The sequence below is a fragment of the Phacochoerus africanus genome, chromosome 15, assembly GCF_016906955.1.
Source record: "Phacochoerus africanus isolate WHEZ1 chromosome 15, ROS_Pafr_v1, whole genome shotgun sequence".
NCBI classification, from domain to species: domain Eukaryota; kingdom Metazoa; phylum Chordata; class Mammalia; order Artiodactyla; family Suidae; genus Phacochoerus; species Phacochoerus africanus.
The window spans coordinates 109,412,621-109,435,280 of NC_062558.1; the positions used below are offsets into that span (position 1 = coordinate 109,412,621).

General features: G+C 54.3%; 2 protein-coding genes across 2 annotated transcripts in view; one reads left to right on the plus strand and one right to left on the minus strand.

The window, feature by feature from the left end:
- Window positions 1-5,232: 5,232 nt before the first annotated feature.
- SFRP5 (secreted frizzled related protein 5) lies at window positions 5,233-11,092 on the minus strand. Its single transcript, XM_047760693.1, has 3 exons — window positions 10,490-11,092; window positions 7,863-7,940; window positions 5,233-6,337 (listed from the first exon to the last, which is right to left on the minus strand). The coding sequence occupies exons 1-3, from the start codon at window positions 11,010-11,012 to the stop codon at window positions 5,991-5,993; spliced, it is 948 nt and encodes a 315-aa protein (XP_047616649.1). The 5' UTR covers window positions 11,013-11,092; the 3' UTR covers window positions 5,233-5,990.
- Window positions 11,093-11,229: 137 nt separating this feature from the next.
- The window catches only part of GOLGA7B (golgin A7 family member B), a 100,392-nt gene continuing 88,961 nt past the window's right edge, over window positions 11,230-22,660 (plus strand). Inside the window, exon 1 of the mRNA XM_047760695.1 lies at window positions 11,230-11,705. The gene's annotated coding sequence lies outside the window, so the exon portion shown is untranslated. The remainder of the gene's footprint in view (window positions 11,706-22,660) is intronic.

Below are 22,660 nucleotides of genomic sequence, written 5' to 3' on the forward strand. Positions count from 1 at the left end.
GAAAATGAAAACAATGTCCAATGTTGGTGAAATACAGACTGGAACATGCGTAGCTTTCAGATGCGGGATACAGGGGCGTGAGAAACCATTATCTGGGGTCAGTGGCCTCACAGAAGGAAAGCCACCTCCTTGTCCCCTTGAGGTACATGTGAGGTCCTCAGAGGAGGCCACCAAAGGACAACTTTAAAGTGCAGGTGCCCCTGGGAAAATGAAGCCATGGAGGAATTTATAGGGATTGAATTGTGCCTCCCAGCTGCCTGGGGGTCCACAGCCTAGAGAGGACCAAAGGTGGGATGGCCTGGAAAGCAGGTGGTTTGTTAAAGAACTGGATGCTTGGTTTGGAAGATGCCTCCAGCTTGTTCTCAGGCCCCCAGGGAAGGGACGGTAGCCAGGTCTCTGACAGCCCTGGGACCTGCTGGGGCAGAGCTGGATGGACTGCCAGACACCACAGTCTGGCTTCGGTTGGGGCCTCTGTCCCTTTCATGGGTTGGTAGTGGTGGGGAGCAGCCTCCAGTGAGCCCTGCCAGACCACAAACTGGCTGTGATTTAGGGGTCTTCCGGGATTTGCAGTCATTGATCACCTGGCCCTCAGAATGGAAGCCAGTCGAAGCTCCATTTTCATCCCTTTGTCTCCATGGAACCTTCGAGGCATACCTTTGGAGGGGCCCTGGCCCTAGCATCTACCCTGTAGCTGGGGGCTCTGAGATCATGGTAATACCCACGTTTATTGAACACTTGTGCTGAGCAGTGTGCTGAGCGTGTCAACTCATGTAAACCTCATGATGATCCCCCAAGCTAGGTATTATTAACTGCATTTAACTGATGAGTAAGTGGAGGCCTCGGGAGGTTCAATAACCTGCCCAGGGTCACACAGCTGGTAAGAGCTGTGATGGGAACTGTGCCACAGGTGCTCGTGGGTGCCTCATAGACAAATTAGGTCACAGAGCAGTCCCGGCTGCCACCTCCCCTCTGTTTCGCCTTGCCCCCACTAGCTCCAGGAGCTTCTGAGCCACTGAGCTAATGGGAGGGCCCTGCCCACCACCAGCCCTAGCAAAATGGGCTCAGCCTCGAGAGGGGAACAGAGGCAGCCTTGTGGCAGGAGCTCCCCCAGCTCCCAGCACCGCCCCACCTCCTTGGCCGGGTCTGTTTCAACACCCAGAGCAGCACATTCCATTCTCTGGCACAGCTGGGGGTGGGGGATTCCGGATCCCCCCTGGCCCCAGCAGGGCCTGCTGTCTGGGCTGAGACACTGGGTCCCAGCCACACACATTCCAGCAGCAACCACCCCCCACATTGAATTTCCCAAGGAGTGAACTTTAGCCAGGATTACAGCCGACTAAACAGTTGTGGGATGTGAGCTTCCTTTGTGGGACCCAAGAGGCTGGATGCTGACGGGGCCGAGATGGGAGGAGAGGTGAGGGGGGCGGGCTGCCCTGGGTTCCTGGACCAAAGCCACGGTCCAAGGGCCCTTGGAGTGGGGTCTGAGCAGGGCTCCCAGAAATCTCGCTGTGAAGCAGGGTAGCAGAAGCACAGCTGCCTGTCCACCACTCCTGCCCACCTGCCCTTGGCTTTGCCCCCTGCAGGCAGTAGTGCAGGGGTTAAGAGCATGAGGTCAGATCCAAGCCTCACTCACCACTAAGTACAGCAGTGTGTCCTTCAACAGTCATTAACCTCTCTGAACCTCAGTCCTTTCATCATTAAAATGGGAATAATGGAGTTCCCATTGTGACTCAGTGATCACAAACTCCTCTAGTGTCCACAAGGATGCCGTTTTGATCCCTGGCCCCGCTCAGTGGGTTAAGGATCCAGTGTTGCTGTGCCTGCAGTGTAGCCCGGCAGCTGCAGCTCCAATTCAGCCAGTAGCCTGGGAACTCCCATATGCCACGGGTGCAGGCCTAAAAGAAAAAAATGGGAATAATAATCGTACGTTAGATGCCAAAGTGCTTGGGGTTGTGCCTGCCCCCCAGCACGGGCAGGGGATGTATTGAGTCCTGCCGCAGTGTTCTATGTCTTCTCTCCTCTGCGGCCTTCCGCACCACCTGGGGATGTATTTTCTGATGCAAACCCCCAAAAGTAGATTCTCTCCTCTTTCTGGAAGTGACAGGATAAGATATTCCTGTTTCCCTACCTCCTTGCCAGTAGCATTTCTTAGTCGATTAACAAGTCAGTTAGAAATTTGCTAAGCACTTATTATGTGCAGGCCCTGTGCCAGGTCAGGGCCTTTGGTTAATAAAGATACTAATTACCATTTAACGAGCATCTTCTAAAGGCTGGGCATTGTTTCTAGGTTTGTTTTTTGCCTTTTCTAGGGTCGTACCCACGGCAATATGGAGGTTCTCAGGCTAGGGGTCTAATCGGAGCTATAGCCCGGGCTATACCACAGCCACAGCAACGCAGGATCCGAGCCACATCTGTGACCTACACCACAGCTCATGGCAATGCTGGATCCTTAACCCACTGAGTGAGGCCAGGGATCGAACCCGAAACCTCATGGTTCCTGGTCGGATTCGTTAACCACTGAGTCACATCGGGAACTCCCTGTTTCCAGGTATTTTTCATACATTTCCCTACTTGACACTCAGCCACCCTGTGAAGTAGACATGATGACAATATTTTCCAGCTGGGCAATGTTCCCAGTGTCACATGGTCATTAAGTCACAGCACTGGAACCCAGAACTTGTCTCTGTTGCCGCTTCTCACCCGATCCTGAGCCTGATGGGCCTGCCCCACATCCCTCCTGTCTGCTGCCAGAACTCTCATTTTGTACCCAGCCGAAGCACTTGACTTCCTCCGCTCCTTGCAACCAGGACTGGCCATGTGACTTGGTTCTGGCTGCTGAGCGAGAAGTGGAAATCTACCAGGTGGGACTTGTTGGGAAATTACTGTTTTCCTGATCCAAAGGGCCAGAGGCAGCTGACGTGCTGCTTTTGCTCTTAGCGCTTCCCCGCCTTGCTCCTTGGAATGTGGCTGAGGCACTGGGAGGAGGTAGCATCAGCCTGTAACCCCGAGAACAAAAGCCAGGCCCTGGCAGAGCAGGAAGACAGGATGAGCCTGGACCTCCCACTTCCAGACCTCTTGTGTGGGGCAGCCCTGCTGTCTGGGGGGGGTTTCTGCCCCACGCTGTCAGATGCCATCAATACTCAGCCCAGCGGCGGCGGCTCCTTGGGCAGCATCAGCCAGGAGGGAGTGTTTGGGGATGAAGGGGAGTGAAGGGTGGGCTCGGTCCTTGCAGGGGCCCCCTGGTCTTTGGTCCCGGGGGAGGGAGGGACAGCTGGTGGTGGGGACAGAGCAATGTGTAGAGCGGGGGGCCTGACTCTTTGCGGGGTGGGTGAGGAGTGCCTCCTTGCTGAGGCCTCCCAGGATGGCTGAGGGAGCCCTCCTCATCTTGCTCCCACCACCCCCCCCCCCCGCCGCCAGCACCTGACAGAGGTCAGTATTGTGCTCTGGCCAGAGCAGCTGAGTCCTGTGTGTTCAGTGGAAAAATAATCCCTGGTCCTGGTTGACCATAGAAGTGTCCATAAATATTTGGTCGGGCCAGGAGGCTGGGAGACAAGGGGTGGATTCAGGGAGCCAGGTGGGCTGGGCGGGCTTGGGTGAGGGTGGGGGGCAGCGGCTTCCTCAGGGGTGAAGAGAAACAAGCTGGCCTCTGCCACTCCTGACCTGTGGTGGGGCCACCTGACTGCCCAGGGAGGTGATTTACAGGCAGGCTCTCAGACCACCTGTCAGCCTACACTGGCCCCTCATTTCTCTGCGGCAGCGTGCTTCTCTGAGAGCCCAGGAAGCAAGCCAGGGTTTTCCTCACCTTGAGCGGCCGTGGCTCCATGGTTCTGGAGGAACAGCAAGCCTGACTGGATGTGGCAGCCCAGCTGGTGAGGAAAGCCCTCTGGGGTGACGCAGTCGCCTGCTCTGGGTACATCTGCCTGGTCCCTCAGCCTCTGCCGATGGTCCCCTCCCCAGCCCTCTTTCCTGGCACCACCCTTCCCAAACTCTGGATGTTTTGAGCAGCAGCAACCTGTGGCTTCCATTTCAAGCCTACTCCCCTAGCTGCCCCATCCAGCTCACACCTCCATCGGCGCTGAGCTTACTGAAGAAGCCCCCTCAGGCATTTGAGCTGGTCCCCCTCTTGCATGCAGGACCAAGACCCAGCCTGAGGTCCCCTCAGCCCCTGGACCTCCTGCCTCAGCTGTGGTCTCAACTGGATGGAGGTTCTCAACCCTGGCTGCGCAGCACCCCAGGAGAATCTAGTAATGCCTTCTTCCTTCCTTCCTTCCTTCCTTCCTTCCTTCCTTCCTTCCTTCCTTCCTTCTCTCTCTCTCTTTCTTTCTTTTTGGTGTCTTTTTGCCTTTTCTAGGGACGCTTCTGCGGCATATGGAGGTTCCCAGGCTAGGGGTCGAAACGGAGCTATAGCCACCGGCCTACGCCAGAGCCGCAGCAACACGGGATCCGAGCCGCATCTGCAACCTACACCACAGCTGATGGCAACACCAGATCCTTAACCCACTGAGCAAGGCCAGGGATTGAACCTGCAACCTCATGGTTCCTAGTCGGATTCGTTAACCACTGCGCCACAACGGGAACTCCTAGTAATGCCTGATTTCTGAGCACCCTCCAGAGGTTCAGATTTAATTGCTTTAGAGTAGAGTAGAGTAGAGTAGTATTACATAAAGGCTCCCTAGATGGTTCAAAGGTTTATGTGTTAAAATGCAGGCCTAGGGTGGGGCCTGAGCTTCTGCATTTCTCACCAGCTCCCAGGTGATACTGACGCTCTGGTTTGGGGACCAGCTTGGAGTAGCACCTGCCCACACCATCTACAGGTCCAATGCCCAGGGGGTGTTTGAGCTCTGGGGTGTAAGAGTGACGTGTTTAGGTCTCTGGCTCCTCAGGGTAGTTCCCTGTGGCCCAGCCTTTTGGGGCCCAGACTGTACTGGGCAGATGCCACAGGACCGTGGGAGTCTTCTGGTTGTGGCAAAGGCTGGGAACTTGGCATCTCTGTCCTTCCTCTGAGACAAAAGGACAGTCATCTTCATCACGTAGCCTCATTGTGGGCATGAGAAGGGTAACTCTTGCTCTATGCTCTCGGGGGATCCTACAAAAACACAGGCATTCCAAGTATGTGTGTGTGGACAGGCCGTGGGTGACAAAAGGGCCTCTTAAAGTCCCTTCTGATCACCTCCCCCCGCCTGCTGCCAGCCCAGGAACCAGCTGACAAAGAGATCACCTGGTCAAAACCAATTGTTTTGTTTTCTTTGATTTAATTAAAAACTTAAAAAAAAAAAAAAGAAGGAAGAAAACCAAACCCTACCTGCATCAGTCTAGTACCTACGGCCTCGCAGCAAGAGCAATAATTTACTGGTGATTGGATCAAGGGACAAGCAGAGGCTGAGGAGTGAGCCTCTGGGAGGGGGCTGGGCTGGGCTTCTCCCCAGTCCAGCAGGAGGAGAAGTGGGCAGAGACGGGAAGGTGGGGAGGTGTGGCTGGAGGGCACCGTGGCCCAAATGCCTTTCCTTTTGGGGGCTGTGATGAGGACAGATGGAGGAGCGCTAGGGGCTGAGAACTGTGCCCCAAATAGGTCAGCCTAATACCAAGACCTCCCTCTCCCAGGCCAGGCCCCACCACCAACAGAGCAGAGCTGACACCACCAGCTATTCTGGAAAGCACCTCCTCAGGCTGCTCAGAGCCTCTCCAGCCTTCCCTCGCTCTCTCATCCCTCTGCCCACTTTCCGACACCCTGGGATCTCCCCTGAAATAAGAAAGCTCTGCTCCTATGGGAAAAAACCTTCAAGGACCCTGGAACGTCTCAGTCAAGGACAGCCTGGCCTGGCACCCTTAGGGCCTGTGCCAGTAACATCGCTGCACGGACCCCTCCTGGGCAGGGGCTAAGTCAGCCTGGGAGTAGGGAGAGGTCAAGTGGGCAGGAGGAGCGAGCGTGCCCCAGGGCGGGGACAGAGAGCAGGGCACAGCTGGCTGGGTGGGGCAGGCAGGCGCACCCTTCAGTGGGGCTCTGCGGCCCCATAGAAGAAGGGGTAGTAGAGGGAGCAGGGGTAGGAAAACATGAACTTGACTGCGAACTTCATCTCCTTGTTCTTCTTGTCCCAGCGGTAGACGGCCATGAGCAGCAGCTGTCCGTCCACTTTGCGGCCCATGACCAGGAAGCTGCCAGCCAGGCTGTCCAGCTGCGGGCAGGGGCAGCCGGCACCATTCTTCATGTGCAGCACCAGCCTCTTGGTGTCCTTGCGCTTCAGGGGGCCCGACTTGAGCAGCTTCTTCTTTTTCTGGGCTCCGATCAGCTTCCGGTCCCCATTCTCTATCTTGATCTCCTTGAGGCGCATTTTGACCACTGAGTAAGGGAGGGTGGACAGAGGGACAGCAGGAGCGCCGTCAGGTTTGCTCAGGATGCTCCCTTAGTATTTATGAGGCTCCCAGCATGGGCTGGACTTTCACAGACATGTTGTGTCCTCGAGGAAGGTGGCGAAGTGAGGTTTGGAGAGGTGGCGAGCTGCCTGATGTCTGGAGCCCAGGTTGAACTGTGCCCTCCCTGGGGAGTGGGGTCGGGTGTTGGGCTCCCCAGGAATGGAAATATTGGGGGGTGGGGTTGACCAATTGGAGGGAGGGTTTGGCGGCGGTGATGGAGGGAGGCTGGACTTCGTGATCTCTGGGGATGCTTCCAGATGGGATTTCTGCCTGTGTGTTTGGAGCAGTGGTGGGCTGGGAAATGCTTGACAGCCAGCTCTGGGGAGGGGACCAGGTCTACAGCATGTGCAGCTCTTGGCAAACACACCACTGTAATCCGTGTGAGGCTGTGTCGTGTGCGTGGGGAGCGTGTAGTGTGGTGCTGTGTGGTTTTGTGCATGAGAGATTGTGGCATATGTAGGAGTGTGTGGAGTGGGGGGGGGGCAGTGGGGGGGTGGTTGAAGGTCAGAGGGCCTGACAGAGTTGAGGCTTGTCACTTAGGCTAGCATCCTCCTCCTCCTTCAGACCTCTGGGTCGCCATCTCGCTGAGTGGCAGGGAGAAGCCAGAGAATAACTTTGTCCATCCAGAGAAGGACATCGTTATAAAGTGTCTTTCCTTCTCTCTTGTTCCTCCCCTACTCTGGCTTTTTCTCTCTTGGACACAGACACAGACACACACACACACACACTTTGTAATAAGTAGTGTTCTCTTTCCAGACTAATGACTAATGACAAAGACCTGTTGCAGGAGGATTTCACTGCTTTCTCTTTTTTTATAGACAGGGAGTCTAAGACACAAAACGGAAGCCTACTTGGCTGGGTTGTGTGGTGCACACAGGAGCCAGGTCCTGACTGTTCCAGGAATGGGGAGGCTCCAGGATGAAGCTGTGGGACAGGTGACCACAGTTGGTCAGAGGTGCCTCGGGTATTAGGCAGAGGTGGCCAAGGATTAGGGGGCCGTAGTTTCCTCCTGGATCTCTCCACTCAGCTGCATTTCTCATCAGATTCTAAAAGAGGTCCAGGAGTTCTCGTCATGGCGCAGGGAAACGAATCCGACTAGGAACCAAGAGGTTGTGGGTTCGATCCCTGGCCTCGTTCAGTGGGTTAAGGATCCGGCATTGCCGGGAGCTGTGGTGTAGCTTACAGACATGGCTCAGATTTGGCGTTGCTGTGGCTGTGGTGTAGGCCGGCTGTTGTAGCTCTGATTTGATCCCTAGCCTGGGAACCTCCATATGCCACAGGTGTGGCCCCCAAAAGATAAAAAGATCAGAAAAAAGAAGAGGTCCACGATGCAAAGACTGTTGGTATTCACTGTGCTGGGTATGGGGTTGTGTGTGTGTGTGTGCGTGTGTGTGAAGGAAGAAGGGCCGGGGGTGGCACTGGGGCAGTGGCCACCTGGGCTCCACACTCACCGAAGTCACTGGAACACATCTGCTCCATGAGGCCGTCGGCACTATGCTCCATCTCACACTGGGCGCAGATCTTGGTCACTGAGGAGGGAAGCAGGGGTGCGGTGAGGAGGTCAGACTCCAAAGAACCACTGAAGGTATAGGCCCTCGGCCACCTCACCTGCCAAGCCTCCACTTCTTCATCAGGAAATGGGATGAGGGTAATTCTTACTGAGTAGTGGTCGTGAAGTTCAAAAGAGATGAGGGTGTGCGGGCACAAAACTGACCTGGTGGGCACCATTGCCCCAGGTCTGTGGCATCTACAGCCATGATGTACACTGCCTTCTAAGTTTTGTCTCATTTAATCCTCAGCCTGTGAAGTAGGGACTCTCGTTCCTCTTTTAAAGAAAAGGATCCCGTGTTGCCGTGGCTCTGGCGTAGGCTGGCGGCTACAGCTCCGATTAGACCCCTAGCCTGGGAACCTCCATATGCCGCGGGAGCGGACCCAGAAAAGGCATAAATAAATAAATAAATAAATAAAATAAAGAAAAGGAAACTGACGTCCAAAGCGGTTACCCAAGTCTGCCAAGCTAGTGAGATGGAGTTAGAACTCAGGATTTGTGGCTCCCAGCCTAGTGGCAGGGTGGGGGTGTTGGATCTTTCTAGGAACCTCAGGGTTCAAGCAGGTAGGTAAATGAGTGATGCTGGCAGGGCAGGGACTGTGGTAAACTGAGGAGCATCTCCCCCCCAAAAAAAATGGGCAGTTTAGGAGTTCCCATCTTGGTGCAGTGGAAATGAATCTGACTAGGAACCATGAGGTCGCGGGTTCAATCCCTGGCTTCACTCAGTGGGTTAAGGATCCTGTGTTGCCACGAGCTGTGGTGTAGGTCGAAGATGTGGGTCGGATCTGGCGTTGCTGTGGCTGTGGTGTAGGCTGGCAGCTGTAGCTCCAGTTGGACCCCTAGCCTAGGAAACTCCATATGCCATGGGTGTGGCCCTAAAAATACAAAATACAAAAAAATTTTAAAAATTTAAAAAAGGGCAGTTTAGCATTGCCACAACTACCAATTTTTCAAGGGAAGCCCAAACTTTCACTTTTTGTATGAAATATTCTGTTTTATCTGTTGGCCACACAAACACTTTGGGCTGCCTCTGGACCTACCACACAGCGCCTGTCCTCTGTCTGTGTCTCTGCCTCCTGGTGGGCAACCCATCATGGGCGAGGAGGACTCAGAGAAGACAGGAGTCGGGGATCCGGGCCAGGGGGGAATCTAAGCCTAGGATTTCCCTGCCTTCCAGGCTGTTCATGTTGGGGCTCCAAGAAAACAAACAAACAAACAAAAAAGGTGCCATGCTGGGATCCCTGCTGGGGACTAGGCTGTCTCTGCTTGAGCTGGGTCCCTCTCCCGTGCTTCTCAGTCCCATTTCCAACCTGAGAAAAAGAGGTTTCCCTTCTCTCAACACTGCCCAGTCACAGGATCCCCACCCTTGGCTGTCTGGAGAGAACATGGGTGTGTAGGATGGGGACTCCGTGGGTGGGGTGGGGCTCAGTTGTTTTGGGGGGCTGGGTCAGCTAGAAAAGGGGGAGTGGTGCTGCCCCTTGGAAGGTTCCAGTGCCAGAGGCTCCCCAGACTCTCATATTAGCCACCCAGGCAAAGCTTCCCCACTTGGTGCCACTGTTTATCCTCCTGTTTATCCTCAGGTGCCCAGCCCGGGCTTACTCTGCCTGGATGGAGTTTGGCAGCAATCAGGGCGAAGGGTGAGGGGGTGCACAGTGAAGGGGAGGCTGGGGACCGGAGAGGAATTAGGGGTAATGAGACCAGGGCCGGATGGGAGGTTGCACTTAGTATCTAGTATGTTTCGGGAACCTGGGATTGCTACCTATTTTACAGGTGGGGTACTGAGGCTCAAAGTCAAGCACCTCTCCCAATCCCGCTTTGTTAGAGGCAGAGACTGACAATTTGCTCTTTCTTCTGCACTGGGCCTTACTCAGAGGTCTCCCAACCTGGGGCATGGGGAAGAGAGTGGGGGAATTTAGGGTTCCCAGGTGCAGAAAATGGGGGCTGGTGGAAACTATAGCCCAGAGTACGTTTAGCCCCCAATCTGGCCATATCCCTTCCCTCAGCCACCTGCCCCCCCCCCCCCCCCCCCCCCCCCCCCCGCTCCGAAGTTCCAACACAGGGGTCCATGGCTGTGGAGGAGGTGAAAGGCATTGTTTAGCGACCCTGGGCATTCATAGGCTGAGAGAAGCAATAACGCATTTATCCGAGGCCTCAGGAGGGGGGACCCACATTGCCACCCCCCCACCCCAGGGAAAGCTTGGGAAAGTGGGAACTGCGAGGGAAGCAGGGGTGGAGTGGTTCAGGAAGTTCAGGTGGTTCAGGAGTTGGAAAAGGGGAGAACCAGTGGGAATGTCCAGAGCCGCAGGGAGGCAGTCTAGGAGGAGGTAGGAAGGCTGGAAGGCTTTGGGAGACATGAAGGGCTGAGCAAAGACCATGTGTATGGTGTGGGCTGTGTCCGTGGTGGGGGTGGCACCTCTGGAGGGCTTGCCGAGCAGTGCTAAGGGGCTGGGGAAGCGGTATCCGTCCGGGGCCCAGCTCACGTGCACCCAGGGCCTTAGGAGCGCGCGGGAGCGGCGGCGGCAGCGCTACCTGGAGGCGCGGTGGCGGGCAGGTGCCCGAACTGCACAGCGATGCAGAGGTCGTTGTCCAGGGGGAACTTGTGGCAGTGCAGCATCTCTGGCCAGGGGAAGCCATACGCCTCCATGAGCGGCGCGCAGCCGGCGCGCACGGCCTCGCACAGCGAGCGGCAAGGGTAGATGGGCCGGTCGAGGCAGACGGGCGCGAAGAGCGAGCAGAGGAAGACCTGAGTGTCCGAGTGGCAACGCTTGGCCAGCAGCGGCAGCCAGCTGCTCGCCTGCTGTTTCACCTCGGCCAGGCTCTCGTGCTCCAGCAGGTTGGGCAGCCGCATGCGCTTGTAGCCCACGGTGTGGCAGAGTGGCAGGTCGGCGGGGATGTCGAGGCACTGGGGCGGCTTGGAGTACGAGCGCCCGTGCAGCGGCTCGGTCTGCCAGCCGTAGTAGTCGTACTCCTCGCCGTGTGCCGGCGCTCCGTGCAGCGCCCCCAGCAGCAGCGCCAGCGCGGCCGCTCGCGCGCCCCTCGCCGCCGCCCGCATGGCTGCGCAGGCCCCCGACGCTCCCCGGCCGCTGAGGTCGCCCAAGTGGGTGGCAGACTCGCTCGGCTCCCGGGCGCACTGAGTGATCCTGGCGCCTCCCACCTCGGGGCTCCAGCCCCGGCCTCGCGGCGCGCCCCAGCCAATCTCCGGCCGCCGGGCCCCCGCCCCAAGGCGGGGAGGCGAAGTGGCGCTCCCTCTCCCCCTCCTGCCCCAGGCCCGCGTGTCCCGCCCAGCGCCGGCTCGTGCGCCCCTCTCCCGCTCGCCGGTTTCCCCGCCAACGCCCCAGCCTCGCCTTGCGCCTCTCCCCTGGGCTCCCTCGTCTCCCTAGGTTTTTTCCTCGCTCCTCGCCTTCTCCATCCTTCCTCCTTATCTTCCTTCGCCACAGCCTCTCCTGTTCCTTTTCTCACTCACTTCACTCGGTTATCTCTCCGTCTCGGCCTTTCCCCCTCTGCTCTGTTTTCTCTTCCCTGACACCTCCGTTCCCCCTTCTTCCTGCGGGAGGCTCCTGGCTGCCCCACCCTCCTGGTCCAGGCGGGCACGTTCTTCACCCCTACGTCCTCACACTTTATTGAGCTCCTGCTTGGTGCCGGGCACCGAGCTGCCTGCTGGGGAATCAGAGATTGATATGACCCAGGACCCACCATCGGGACGTCTCAGCCTAGTGGGGGTGAAGATAATCGTACCTACAATTGGGTGAGTGCTTATTAAGTGCCTCCAACACTGCCCAGCACTTCACAACCTTATCAACTACTGTTTCCAGTGATAGCTCATTACTTATTGGGTGCGTCCTGTGTGTCAAGTCTGTTCTAAGCATGATGCATAAACTGCCTCATTTAATTCTCAAAATAATGCTATAAGGTGGATAGGTACGATTATTATCCATCCTTTACAGATAAAGGTACCGAGACAAAAAGGTTAAGTAAGGGTTGGTGCCAGGACTGGAACCCAGGTAGTCTGTTTTCAGGGTCAGAGCCCAGATATGACTGGGAGGTCTGGATTCTGAGTCTGCAGGCTTAAGGACTATGGTTGGGGTGGGGGAAGAGTGACTCAGAGAGGTGATATAACTGGCCCTTGGTCACACCGCTGATAGAGGAGCAGTTTTTGTTTTTGTTTTTTGGCCATGGCTGTGGCAAGCGGGAGTTCTTGGGCCAGGGATCAAACCCAAGCCACTGCAGTAACCAGAGTCATGGTGGATCCTTTACCTGCTGAGCCACCAGGGAACTCCTAGGGGTTGAATCCAGGTGTGCCTGGGCTTAACAACTCAGCCCTAAAATACATTCCAACCTAGACTGGAAATGCAGAGGGAGGAGAGCGTACCTCTCTGGGAACCTGGAGAAGGAGGGAATGGAGGGGGCTATCCAGGGAGGCAGCAGAGAGGAGTCCGCTTTCAGGAACCCCATGTTTGGAGTCTTTTCCTTGGGTCTGATCCCTGCCTTCTATTGGGCTTCCTGTGGGAGGAGCTTTGGACAAGAGGCTTGGGAGCGGGGCGGGGGCTCCTTCCAGAGAACCTAGCTGGAGACCTGACCCCCAGTCTTTGGTGGGGAGGGTACCCTGGGGAGGTGTCTCGTAGGAGGGTTTGGGGTGCTCTGAGGGGAGGCAGAAGTTCTAGGGCCCTTGTCCACTCTTGCCTTTATGTCTCCTCCACCCGCATCCTCTGAATATTTCCAAGGCTCCTGTCTTCCCATGGATCTGTCCTTGCAGTGGTAGTGGAGAGAGGAGAAGGGCCACTTCTCTTAATATTCCAACAGACACGCACAAAGCACCTACTGTGTGCAAGGCTTGCAGTGTGGTGTACCCACCACAGAGGGGAATACAGAAATGCAAAAGACGTGCTTTATCTGATCTAGTTGTGAGCAAAAGACACAAGGTGGGCCAGAAGCGGCAGAAGAAAGTTCAGCAGACAGAGCCCTAGGCTGGGACAGGATGTTCTTTTGATGGCTTTTACCTGCTGAGCCACCAGGGAACTCCTAGGGATTGAATCCAGGTGTGCCTGGGCTTAACAACTCAGCCCTAAAATACATTCCAACCTAGACTGGAAATGCAGAGGGAGGAGAGCGTACCTCTCTGGGAACCTGGAGAAGGAGGGAATGGATGGCTGGCTCTGGGTTGTACAAACTTTCCCCACCCTTCTCCCTCTCCCAACCCCTAGCTTGAAGAGGTTCTGGGGATGACCACTCAGAAGGTGAAGCACCGCTCCCCAGAAGGCCAGAGAGAGTGATGCAGTAGTGGTGCAAGAGCCTGGACTCTGCAGGTGGAAAGAGCCAGGTTCAAATCCAAGTGTATACCCTCCGAGTGACCTGGGGCAAATACTTAGCCATCTGGTCCTTCATTTCCTTATTTGTAAAATAGAAATTCCTCAGTAGTTTTTTTTTTTTTTTTTTGGTCTCTTTGCCATTTCTTGGGCCGCTCCTGCGGCATATGGAGGTTCCCAGGCTAGGGGTTGAACTGGAGCTGTAGCCGCTGGCCTATGCCACAGCAATGTGGGATCCGAGCTGTGTCTGCAGCCTACACCACAGCTCAGGGCAACGCCAGATCCTTAACCCACTAGCAAGGCCAGGTATCGAACCCGCAACCTCATGGTTCCTAGTCGGATTTGTTAACCACTGAGCCATGATGGGAACTCCCCTCAGTAGGTTTGTGAAGGTCAAGAAAAACTGTGCATGGAAAGAAAGCCCCATTATTATTACTATTATTATTATTATTATTATGCCAGCACATACTAGGCACCTAGGAATGTTACCTCTCCAAGGGACATGTATCTTTAGGGTGAAAATGTGGTGTGTGTTCTGAAAGCTCCTTCGACATCCTGACCCTGGCTCTGGTTTGGGACTCTGAGCAGCAATTCTGCTCCCTGCACTCCAGCTTACCCTTCACCCCCATCTCTGGCCTTGGCAGGGCTTCTGTACTCCAGGGGAGGTGTGGTTTGGGGGCACTGGCAGCAGGTGATGGAGCTCCCAGGTGGTTGTACAAGGTGCTGGCTCCCTGAGCAGCTGGTCTCAGGTGCTGATGTTGGCGTCCCAGTGCCCAGCCTGGACAGAGTGAGGCATTGTTCCTGCTGCTGGTTATATAAGAACTACACACGGTCTGAGAGCCGAGTGAGTCTGTACCTGGCAGTTCCAGGGGCTCTGAAGGGCAGAGGGGCCAGGCTGGAAAACCTCCTAGAAGAGGAGGAGGGGTAACTTTACCTGGAAACTTTGCCTTGGGGACCCCCAAGGCTCCCCGACCCCCATGATGAGATGGAGGAGAGAAACCCTCTGCAGGAGTGGAGTCCAGGGGGGGCTGCAGCCTGGGGCAGCCATTCAGGGAAGCTCTTCCTCTGTGGTCAGGTGTTGATTACCCTGGCTCTGTGGCCAGAGAAAGGAGGAGGCTGCACTCTGATGTGGTACCCCTTTCTGATGAGGCTGCCCCAGGGCCTAGGCAGCTGGCAGGAACAGCTGGCAGGCTGGGCAGATGTCCACCTTGGAGCGTCTGCTGTCGGTCCAGGCACATCTTTCCCCCAGCTGATGGAGGAGGGAACTACTTGTTTCAAAGAAATGTGTATTTATAGTTTCGGGTGAGCAAAGTTGTACGTAACAAACCCTTAGATCAAACTTGCTAATTATGTTATGAAATCTTATATTTTTCTACTTTTTTATTGCCTACTTCAGTGTATCTCCTTGTGGTCAGGGTTTCCTTGAGGGTCCTCAGGTCCCTTTCAGGGAGTCGACAGGGTCAAAATTGTACCTAACATAAAGATCCACTCAAAGACGAAGATAGACCAATGGAGGTTAAGGATCTTACTCAGTTGAGTAAGAAAAGTTCATTGATGTGGATTCAGATTCTACATTACAACATACATTTAAGAAATCACCAAATGTCAGAGTTCCCGTCATGGCCCAGTGGTTAACAAATCCGACTAGGAACCATGAGGTTGCGGGTTCGATCCCTGGCCTCGCTCAGTGGGTTAAGGATCTGGCGTTGCCGTGAGCTGTGGTGTAGGTTGCAGACGCGGCTCAGATCCCACGTTGCTGTGGCTCTGGTGTAGGCAGGTGGCTACAGCTCCGATTCGACCCCAAGCCTGGGAACCTCCACATGCCATAGGAGTGGCCCTAGAAATGGCGAAAAGACAAAAAAAAAAAAAAAAAGAAATTGCCAAATGTCAATATTTTGGGTAGTATCGAAGAAGAATGGCCAGGATATCTGAAAAGGCTATGAAAATACTTTCTTTCCCAATTACATTTCTGTGTGAAGCCCAGTTTTCTCCATATATGTCAACCAAAACATGTAACTATAGATTGAATGCAGAAGGAGACAGGAGAATCTCTTAACCCAGACATGAGAGAAATTACAAACATGTAAAATGCCACTCTTCTAATTTTTTTGTTTCATAAACTATAATTATTTTCCCAAAAATTTGTTATTGATGTGAACATATAACGGGTTTCTTATAATTATTTGAAATGAATCGATAAATAAAATTTTGCTCAGTTTTCGTTTTAACCATGGTGGATTTTGGTAAGTATAAACCTACGTAAACAAAAGTTCTTTCACTTAATCTAAAACCTCAATAATTTTTAAGGGTGTAAAGAAGTCCTGAGCTAGCAAAGTTTCAGAACCACTCTGTTCCTTTCTGACAGAGGTGTATAAAATCTACTTTGATGTGGCGATTGCTGATTTTTCCTTTTGATTTCGTTTTGCTTTATACACTTTGAAGCTGTGTTGTTAGGAGCACAGAGTTTTATGATTATTGTATATTCTGGTTGGATTTTAACTTCTAGCTGTATGAAATAGCCTTCTTTGTTCCTTTTAATGCTTTAATCTTGGGAAAAATAGTTCCATGAACTAACGTTTAACTAGCACCTGCTATGGGCCAGGCATACACGAGAAAGAGTCTCACCCCCGGTCCTCGGAGACCATGGACATGCGACGGCAGCGGAGTGGAGCAGGAGGGGTCTGGGCTCTGAGTCAGACTGGTGATGAGTTCTGACCATGTCCTAGCTGTGGGTCCTTGGACATATGTCTGTTGGACTTTGGAGCTGAGTTTCTTTATCTGTAAAATGGGATCAATAACATGTATTTACTGGGTGACAGTAAAGATTTACTGAGATAAAGGATGAGAGAAGCACCGGGAGGAGTGCCTGGCATTAAGCAGCTCTGTAATCAGTCCCGGAATAGAGCCATGAGCCAGGAGATCCGCCGTGTTTGTGCCTGTACAAGGCTCCCGGGAGAGGCAACATGTAGCAGTGGGAGTGCACCACGCTTGGATTCTGAAGATCTGAGTTGTGTGTTTTCAAACTGACTGGCAAGTCCCTCCCATCCCCTGAGTCTCAGTTTTCTCATCTGTGAAATGGGGAGCAGAGCCCATGCCTTGCATTCTCCGTAGGGCTCTTGTGAGGATCAAATGAGATCATGAAAAGAAGGGAGGCGGGATGGTGATGGAGGTGAGGCTGACCTTATCCTTGGCCCGGGGTTGGACCTCTTCTGTCCCTGGCTGTGAGGAGATCCTGCCAGCACAGGTTTGTTTCCCTGCCTCCTGGAGGGCTTCAATGCCCAAAGAGGTGAGACAGAATCTCATCCTTATTTCAGGGTCTCCTGGAATTATCTGCCTTCTATAGTCTCAGCCTACCCCTGCCGGGACACCTGCATTCATAGCAACTGCTACTGAGGGCTTGGCAAAAAGCCCAGGGTGAGTGGTCTGTGAAATTCAGCAAATTATTAGTGCTAGCAGAGACCTGTTTCTATTGGTCCCGAGAAAACCTCTCCCCCCCACGGCTTTCTGTAAGAGGAAACTAGAACTTGACCTTCCTGACTCTCCGTCTAGTGCTCTTCCTACCACACCTACAGCACTGTTTTACTTTCCAGGAGATTGCAGAGTCAACATCTGTCCCCCAGTCCCCCAGCCTGGGCCCTGGGGAGCAGCTCAGGAAACCTGCTCAGGATCTCTGGGTGTCCTGGTGGCAGTAGGGGCCTGGTCCTGGAGGGGCTGGGCTCACTGTCACTGAACTGAGTGGCCAGGGAGGTGACATAATCCTCCCTTCTATGAGCCTGGGCTCTCCATTTGTCCTGGATCTCATGTGACTATGAGAGAAAAAAAACAAAAAAACGCAAAAGCCAGACTTGTGGGCCTGGGGCTCAGTCTAGCTCTAAGAATGCCTGTCTCAGAGTTCTCGCTGCAGCACAACAGGATGGGCAGCATCTTGGGAGCACTGAGATGCAGGTTCGATCCCTGGCCCGGCCCAGCAGGTTAAGGATCCAGTGTTGCTTCAGCTGCCGCTTGGGTCGTGATTGCGGCTCGGATCTGATCCCTGGCCCTGGAGCTCCATATGCCATGGAGTGGCCAAAAAAAGAGAAAAAAAAATGCCTGTCTCGGGCCAAAGGAAGTGGGCTGGAGGATGGGTACTGCTGGCACTCTCTGGATAGGGCTGGAGAGAAGGCCTAGTAATTCCTCTTCACCCTGGATCCCTGCCTGGAAGCCCCGAGGCTGTGGCTGGTGAGCCGCCCAGCCAGAAGCACATCAGAGAGGCATCCAGATGTTTGGGTTAAGACCACAACCAAGACTGGATTCTAACTTCAGCAATGCCCCTTGACCTTGGGCAAGCTATTTAACCTGTCAGGTTTCCTCATTTGTAAAATGAGGATAATAACAATGGTGCCTTAGAGGATTAATGAGAGGATTAGAGTTCATTTAAAAATGGCTTACGAGTTCCCGTGGTGGCGCAGCGGAAACGAATCCGACTAGTAACCCTGAGGTTGTGAGTTCGATCCCTGGCCTTGCTCAGTGGGTTAAGGATCTGGCGTTGCCCTGAGCTGTGGTGTAGATCAAAGGCGCAGCTCAGATCTGGCGTCACTGTGGCTGTGGCGTAGGCTGGCAGCTGTAGCTCAGATTCGACTCCTAGCGTGGGAACCTCCACGTGCCACAGGTGCGGCCCTAAAAAAGTGAAAAAAAAAATTAATTAAATTAAATAAAAAATAAAAATGGCTTGGAACAGTGCACACTGGAAGAGCTCTCTGTACAGTTGTTTGTTAATACTATTGAACATTGGCGTGACAGTGGTCTTTATTTTTGTTTATTATTAATTTTTTTGTCTTTTTGCTATTTCTTGGACCGCTCCCGCGGCATATGGAGGTTCTCAGGCTGGGGGTCGAATTGGAGCCGCAGCCACCGGCCTACGCCAGAGCCACAGCAACGCGGGATCCAAGCCGCGTCTGCAACCTACACCACAGCTCACAGCAACGCCGGATCGTTAACCCACTGAGCAAGGGCAGGGACCGAACCCGCAACCTCGTGGTTCCTAGTCGGATTTGTGAACCACTGCGCCACGACGGGAACCCCAACAGTGGTCTTTAGAGACTGTCACCAAATTCTGTGGCTCCTTGCTCCTAAATTTCCCTTAAATCCATCTGCCATCCCTTTCCCACAGCTCTCCCGCCTCACTGCTGTCCTTCCTCACTGCCCAGGGCTGCCCGCTGGTCTCCTTGTTTTCCCGCCCTGCAGAAGCAAATCATTTCAAACCACAGATCCAATAGCCTCCCCCTTCAGCTCGAGACCCTCAGTTGCTCTGATTGCTCTTAGCATGAAGTTCTTGATTTCCCCTTGGCCCAGCAGTGAAAGATCTGGCATTATCACAGTTGTGGCACAGGTTTGATCCCTGGTCCGGGAACTTCCACATGCCGTGGGTGCGGCCAGGAAAAAAAGAAGTTCCTCCCAAGGCTCCCAAGGGAGGCCAGGTGTCCTGGGTGGGTGCGCTTAGAGGACCCCAGCCCTCCCTTTGCAGCCCTTATCTCCTGTCGTCATCTCACTAGGTTGATTTTCTCAGTTTCTAGCTTCCTGGTAGGCTGAGGGTACTGCAAGGGTGAGACTTGCCCGTCTGCACCTCTCTGGCTCCTAGCAAACTGCCAGTCACATGGTAGATGCTCCCTATATGTTTCACAAGTGAATGACTGAATGAGTCGATGAATACTTGGCGGATGAAAGTGGCAGAAGAAAGGAGTCTTTGGATCCAGATGGGCTCAGGGCAGAGCCAGCTTCCTTTAACCTTTCTTGCGTTCTGTTGGAATTCTTTTTTTTTTTTTAATCTTTTTAGGGCTGCAGGTGCGGCATATGGAAGTTCCCAGGCTAGAGGTCCAATTGGAGCTGTGGCCACTGGCCTACACCACAGCCACAGCAACTCGGGATCCAAGCTGCATCTGCGAACTACACCACAGCTCATGGCAATGCTGGATCCTTAACCCACTGAGCAAGGCCAGGGATCGAACCCGCATCCTCACGGGTACTAGTTGGGTTCGTTACCGCTAAGCCATGATGGGAACTCCCCTGTTGGAATTCTTGAAAGGCCCAGAGAAGATCTGGAGAGCGATAGGGTGACTGTGGGGAGAGCTGGTGGAGACAGACAGGCCTCCTGAACTCATGTGGACTCCACCCCCTCCTCTCTTGAACACTCGTTTCGGGGATCCTGGATTCCTGGCCTGATGCTCTGTGCTTTCCCATACATTACCTCGTTTAATTATTCCAATAGCACCGTGAAGGAGGCACTGCCATCCCATTTAATATGAGAACACTGAGACCCAGAGATGTTCAGTTACTTGTGCAGAGTCACGCAGCCAAAAAGCCGAGTCAGGACTTGAACCCAGGGCTTTCGTCTTTGGCTTTGTCTTCCTGCCTGCACGTGAGAGGTGACTGGAGGGAGTTCCATCCCTTTGAGCAATTACCCAAACTGCCTTATAGGGGAGGAGGACCCTGGGACCAGAGCAGACCTGTGAGTGGGACGCAGGCCATGAGGCTGCAGCAGGTTTGACCCTGGGCAGCCTGGTTCTGCCTCCAGGCAGCATGAGATCCAGAGGGGCAGCCGCAATGAACAAATACGCAAAACGAGATCACAACTAGAGTGTGTTCCTGGAGGGGGTGTGGAGAGGTGCCCCAAAGCTCTGCAGAGAAGAAGAGGATCCCTGGACTCAGAGTCAAAGGACCTATTTTCATTAGGCTTTTGCCTCCACTGCTTGTGTGGAAACTCCAGTTCCCATACAACTTGCGGTGCCTCAGTTTCCCCATCTGCAAATCAGGGACTTTCATTTGCCAATTTGTTGGTAAGATGAAGTGAGAAAAACCTGAAGATGCTTCAAACTGCTCCGGTCTAAGTGTTGAGAATGTTTTGTGCAATGGGGGGTGGGGGTAGGGTGGGGCAGGGGGCAGTGCACGTGCCCCTCTCTCAGCCCCAGCTGTGGCTGCATGGGGGCCCTTGGGAAATGAAATGTTTCTGCTGAAAGCTGTTCTCTATTCTGCTGATTCCTGACCACCCAGGGTCTGGGGAGGCGCTACAAAGCTTGATAAGCTATTCTCCATGTTTCCCCAAATCAACATAGAATGGTTCATTTGCCCGTAAATAAAACAGCAGATTTCTTTGCTTTTGGCTGGAATTACACGCTCTCAGGATGGAACTCCTTCTCTCAGGCTGGACAGAAGTCAATTGGCGGTCCATGCATCTTTGATTAATTTAAAAAACAGAGGCTGGGAGAGGGAAGTGAGTGGCCCTGGGAGGGGAACTGGAGGTCAGAGAGGCCCCAGGGCCCTTTGTGCTCCTAGTGCAAGAGAGGAAGTCAGGAAGCCCCCAGGAGGTCCTGGAGGGCAGGACCGCTGAGGGGAAACCCAGGGCAGGAGTGCCAGGGGTGGGGGTCCTGCGGTACAGGGAACCCTGGGCAAACAATGGCCTCATTAAGTAGCGGGTGCGGGTGGGGAGAAGCTGGGCCGGGCGGGGGCCAGTGAATCTCCTCTCCCCCACCCTGGCCAATGGAGCGATTGTCCTCTGCTGGGAGGGAGCTGGGAGCCTCGGCCTGGGAACTGCTGGGCGCTTGCCCCGAGGGCCACTGAGGTGGTGGCAGCCTCTGCTTGGCCCCAGAACGGCCCTTCTGTGCTTCTCAGGATGCTGAGGGTTCAGGCCACAGGGGGGCTACCTGTCCTAGTACTTCCAGCTGGTGGCAGTTAAGGGTATGTGTGCCCACACCAGCCTCTCTGAAAGGGACCCCATCCTCCCTCCTGCCCACTTCTGGGAAATTGAGCCACCAATTCTCTTGGCTCTTCTGTCCTCTACTCGCCTGCTACGCTGTGGCCTTAGGCTGGTCACTCAAGGTCTAGGGTCTCCGTGTTCCACCTGTAAAGCAGGGAGAGTTGGGCAAGAAGTGCCCCTCAGCTGGATGCGTAGCCTGCGCCTGCCCGGGTTTGGTCATCAGGACCATTGGGGTTGCTATTGGCATTTACTGAGCAACGTCCAGCCCAGCCCTGCATGACCAAGAGTTGTCCCGCCCCAAGGGCCGACAGAGCCCCTGTGGCGAAGCTCTCATAGATCAAGGCTTTTCATCATGGGTGTTTTTAGAGTAAGGCGATCCTGTTTTCAAATGATGTGGCTTGTGGGAACTCAGCCGATAAGACAGATGAGAAGGGGGCGAGTGAGGGAAGGGCTGGGCTGGAGCCAGTATTCTCGTCCCACCCTGCCTTCTTGTCCCCCCATAGTGGCCCCTGCCTAGGGGGAGTTCTCTCCAGGGCCTCATGCAGCCAGATGGGCCCTATTTGGCTGTTCTGGGTGTCCTGATGGGTAGGTTCTCTGTTCTGATGGGTCAGCGGTTACTCTGACCCAGTGGACATCTGCCGGAATTGCTCAAGGTCTGCGCCTCTTCACCCTGCATATGCCCCATGGTTTTTTGTTTTTGTTTACTTATCAGAAGTAGGATGGGCTCAGTGGTTAACGAATCCAACTAGGAACCATGAAGTTGCGGGTTCGATCCCTGGCCTCGCTCAGCGGGTTAAGGATCCGGCGTTGCCATGAGCTGTGGTGTAGGTTGCCGACGTGGCTCGGATCCCGTGTGGCAGTGGCTGTGGCATAGGCCAGCGGCCACAGACAGTTCCGATTAGACCCCTAGCCTGGGAACCTCCATATGCTGAAGGAGCGGCCCTAGAAAAGGCAAAAAGATCCAAACAAAAAAAGTAGGATGGGCAGATGAGGTTTGGGGCTAACTTCCTGTCCCTGGCCTTCTGGACCTACCTTGACTAGGCTGGCTGACTTGGTCTGTCACAGGGCCACACCCCATAGCCAGGAGGGGAGAGAGTTCCCCAAATGTGTAGTGTGAAGTCGTCACCTTGGAAGCTGGTTAAAATATCCATTCGCGTTGCTGGGCCCCCTGCAGATTCCAGTTCAGCAGGTGCCGCTCCCAGGGGGTTCTGGTGCAGGGGCCTGGGGATCAGGAAGAGAAATGCTGGCCTCAGAGGGTGCCTTGCCTGCTCCCCGCCCCTCCTCCTGCTCATGGTCCCAGCGACTCTCCAAGGCCCATGGGCCTCCTTGGGGCTAAAATGAGAGCTCCCTCCTTTCTGGAAGCTCCACATGATCTACCCCCCTCTGCCTGGGGATGTAATTAGTTGGGGTTCCTGTCCTTCTTACCTTCCCCGGCATCCAGTTCCAGGCTCTGATGAATAGCGGAGTTAGCAGACTTATTTATGTCCGGGCAGGGTGCTCAGTGCCTTAGCATCTCTTTGAAACCTCTCGACAATGCTGAGAGGTAGATGTTATTATCATCCCTGTTTACAGATAAGAAGTCAGAGGTGACTGAGGAATTTGTGCAAAGTCATACAGCTGGGAATCTTCCAGATGGATCTGACTCTACTGCACATATTTTGAGTACAG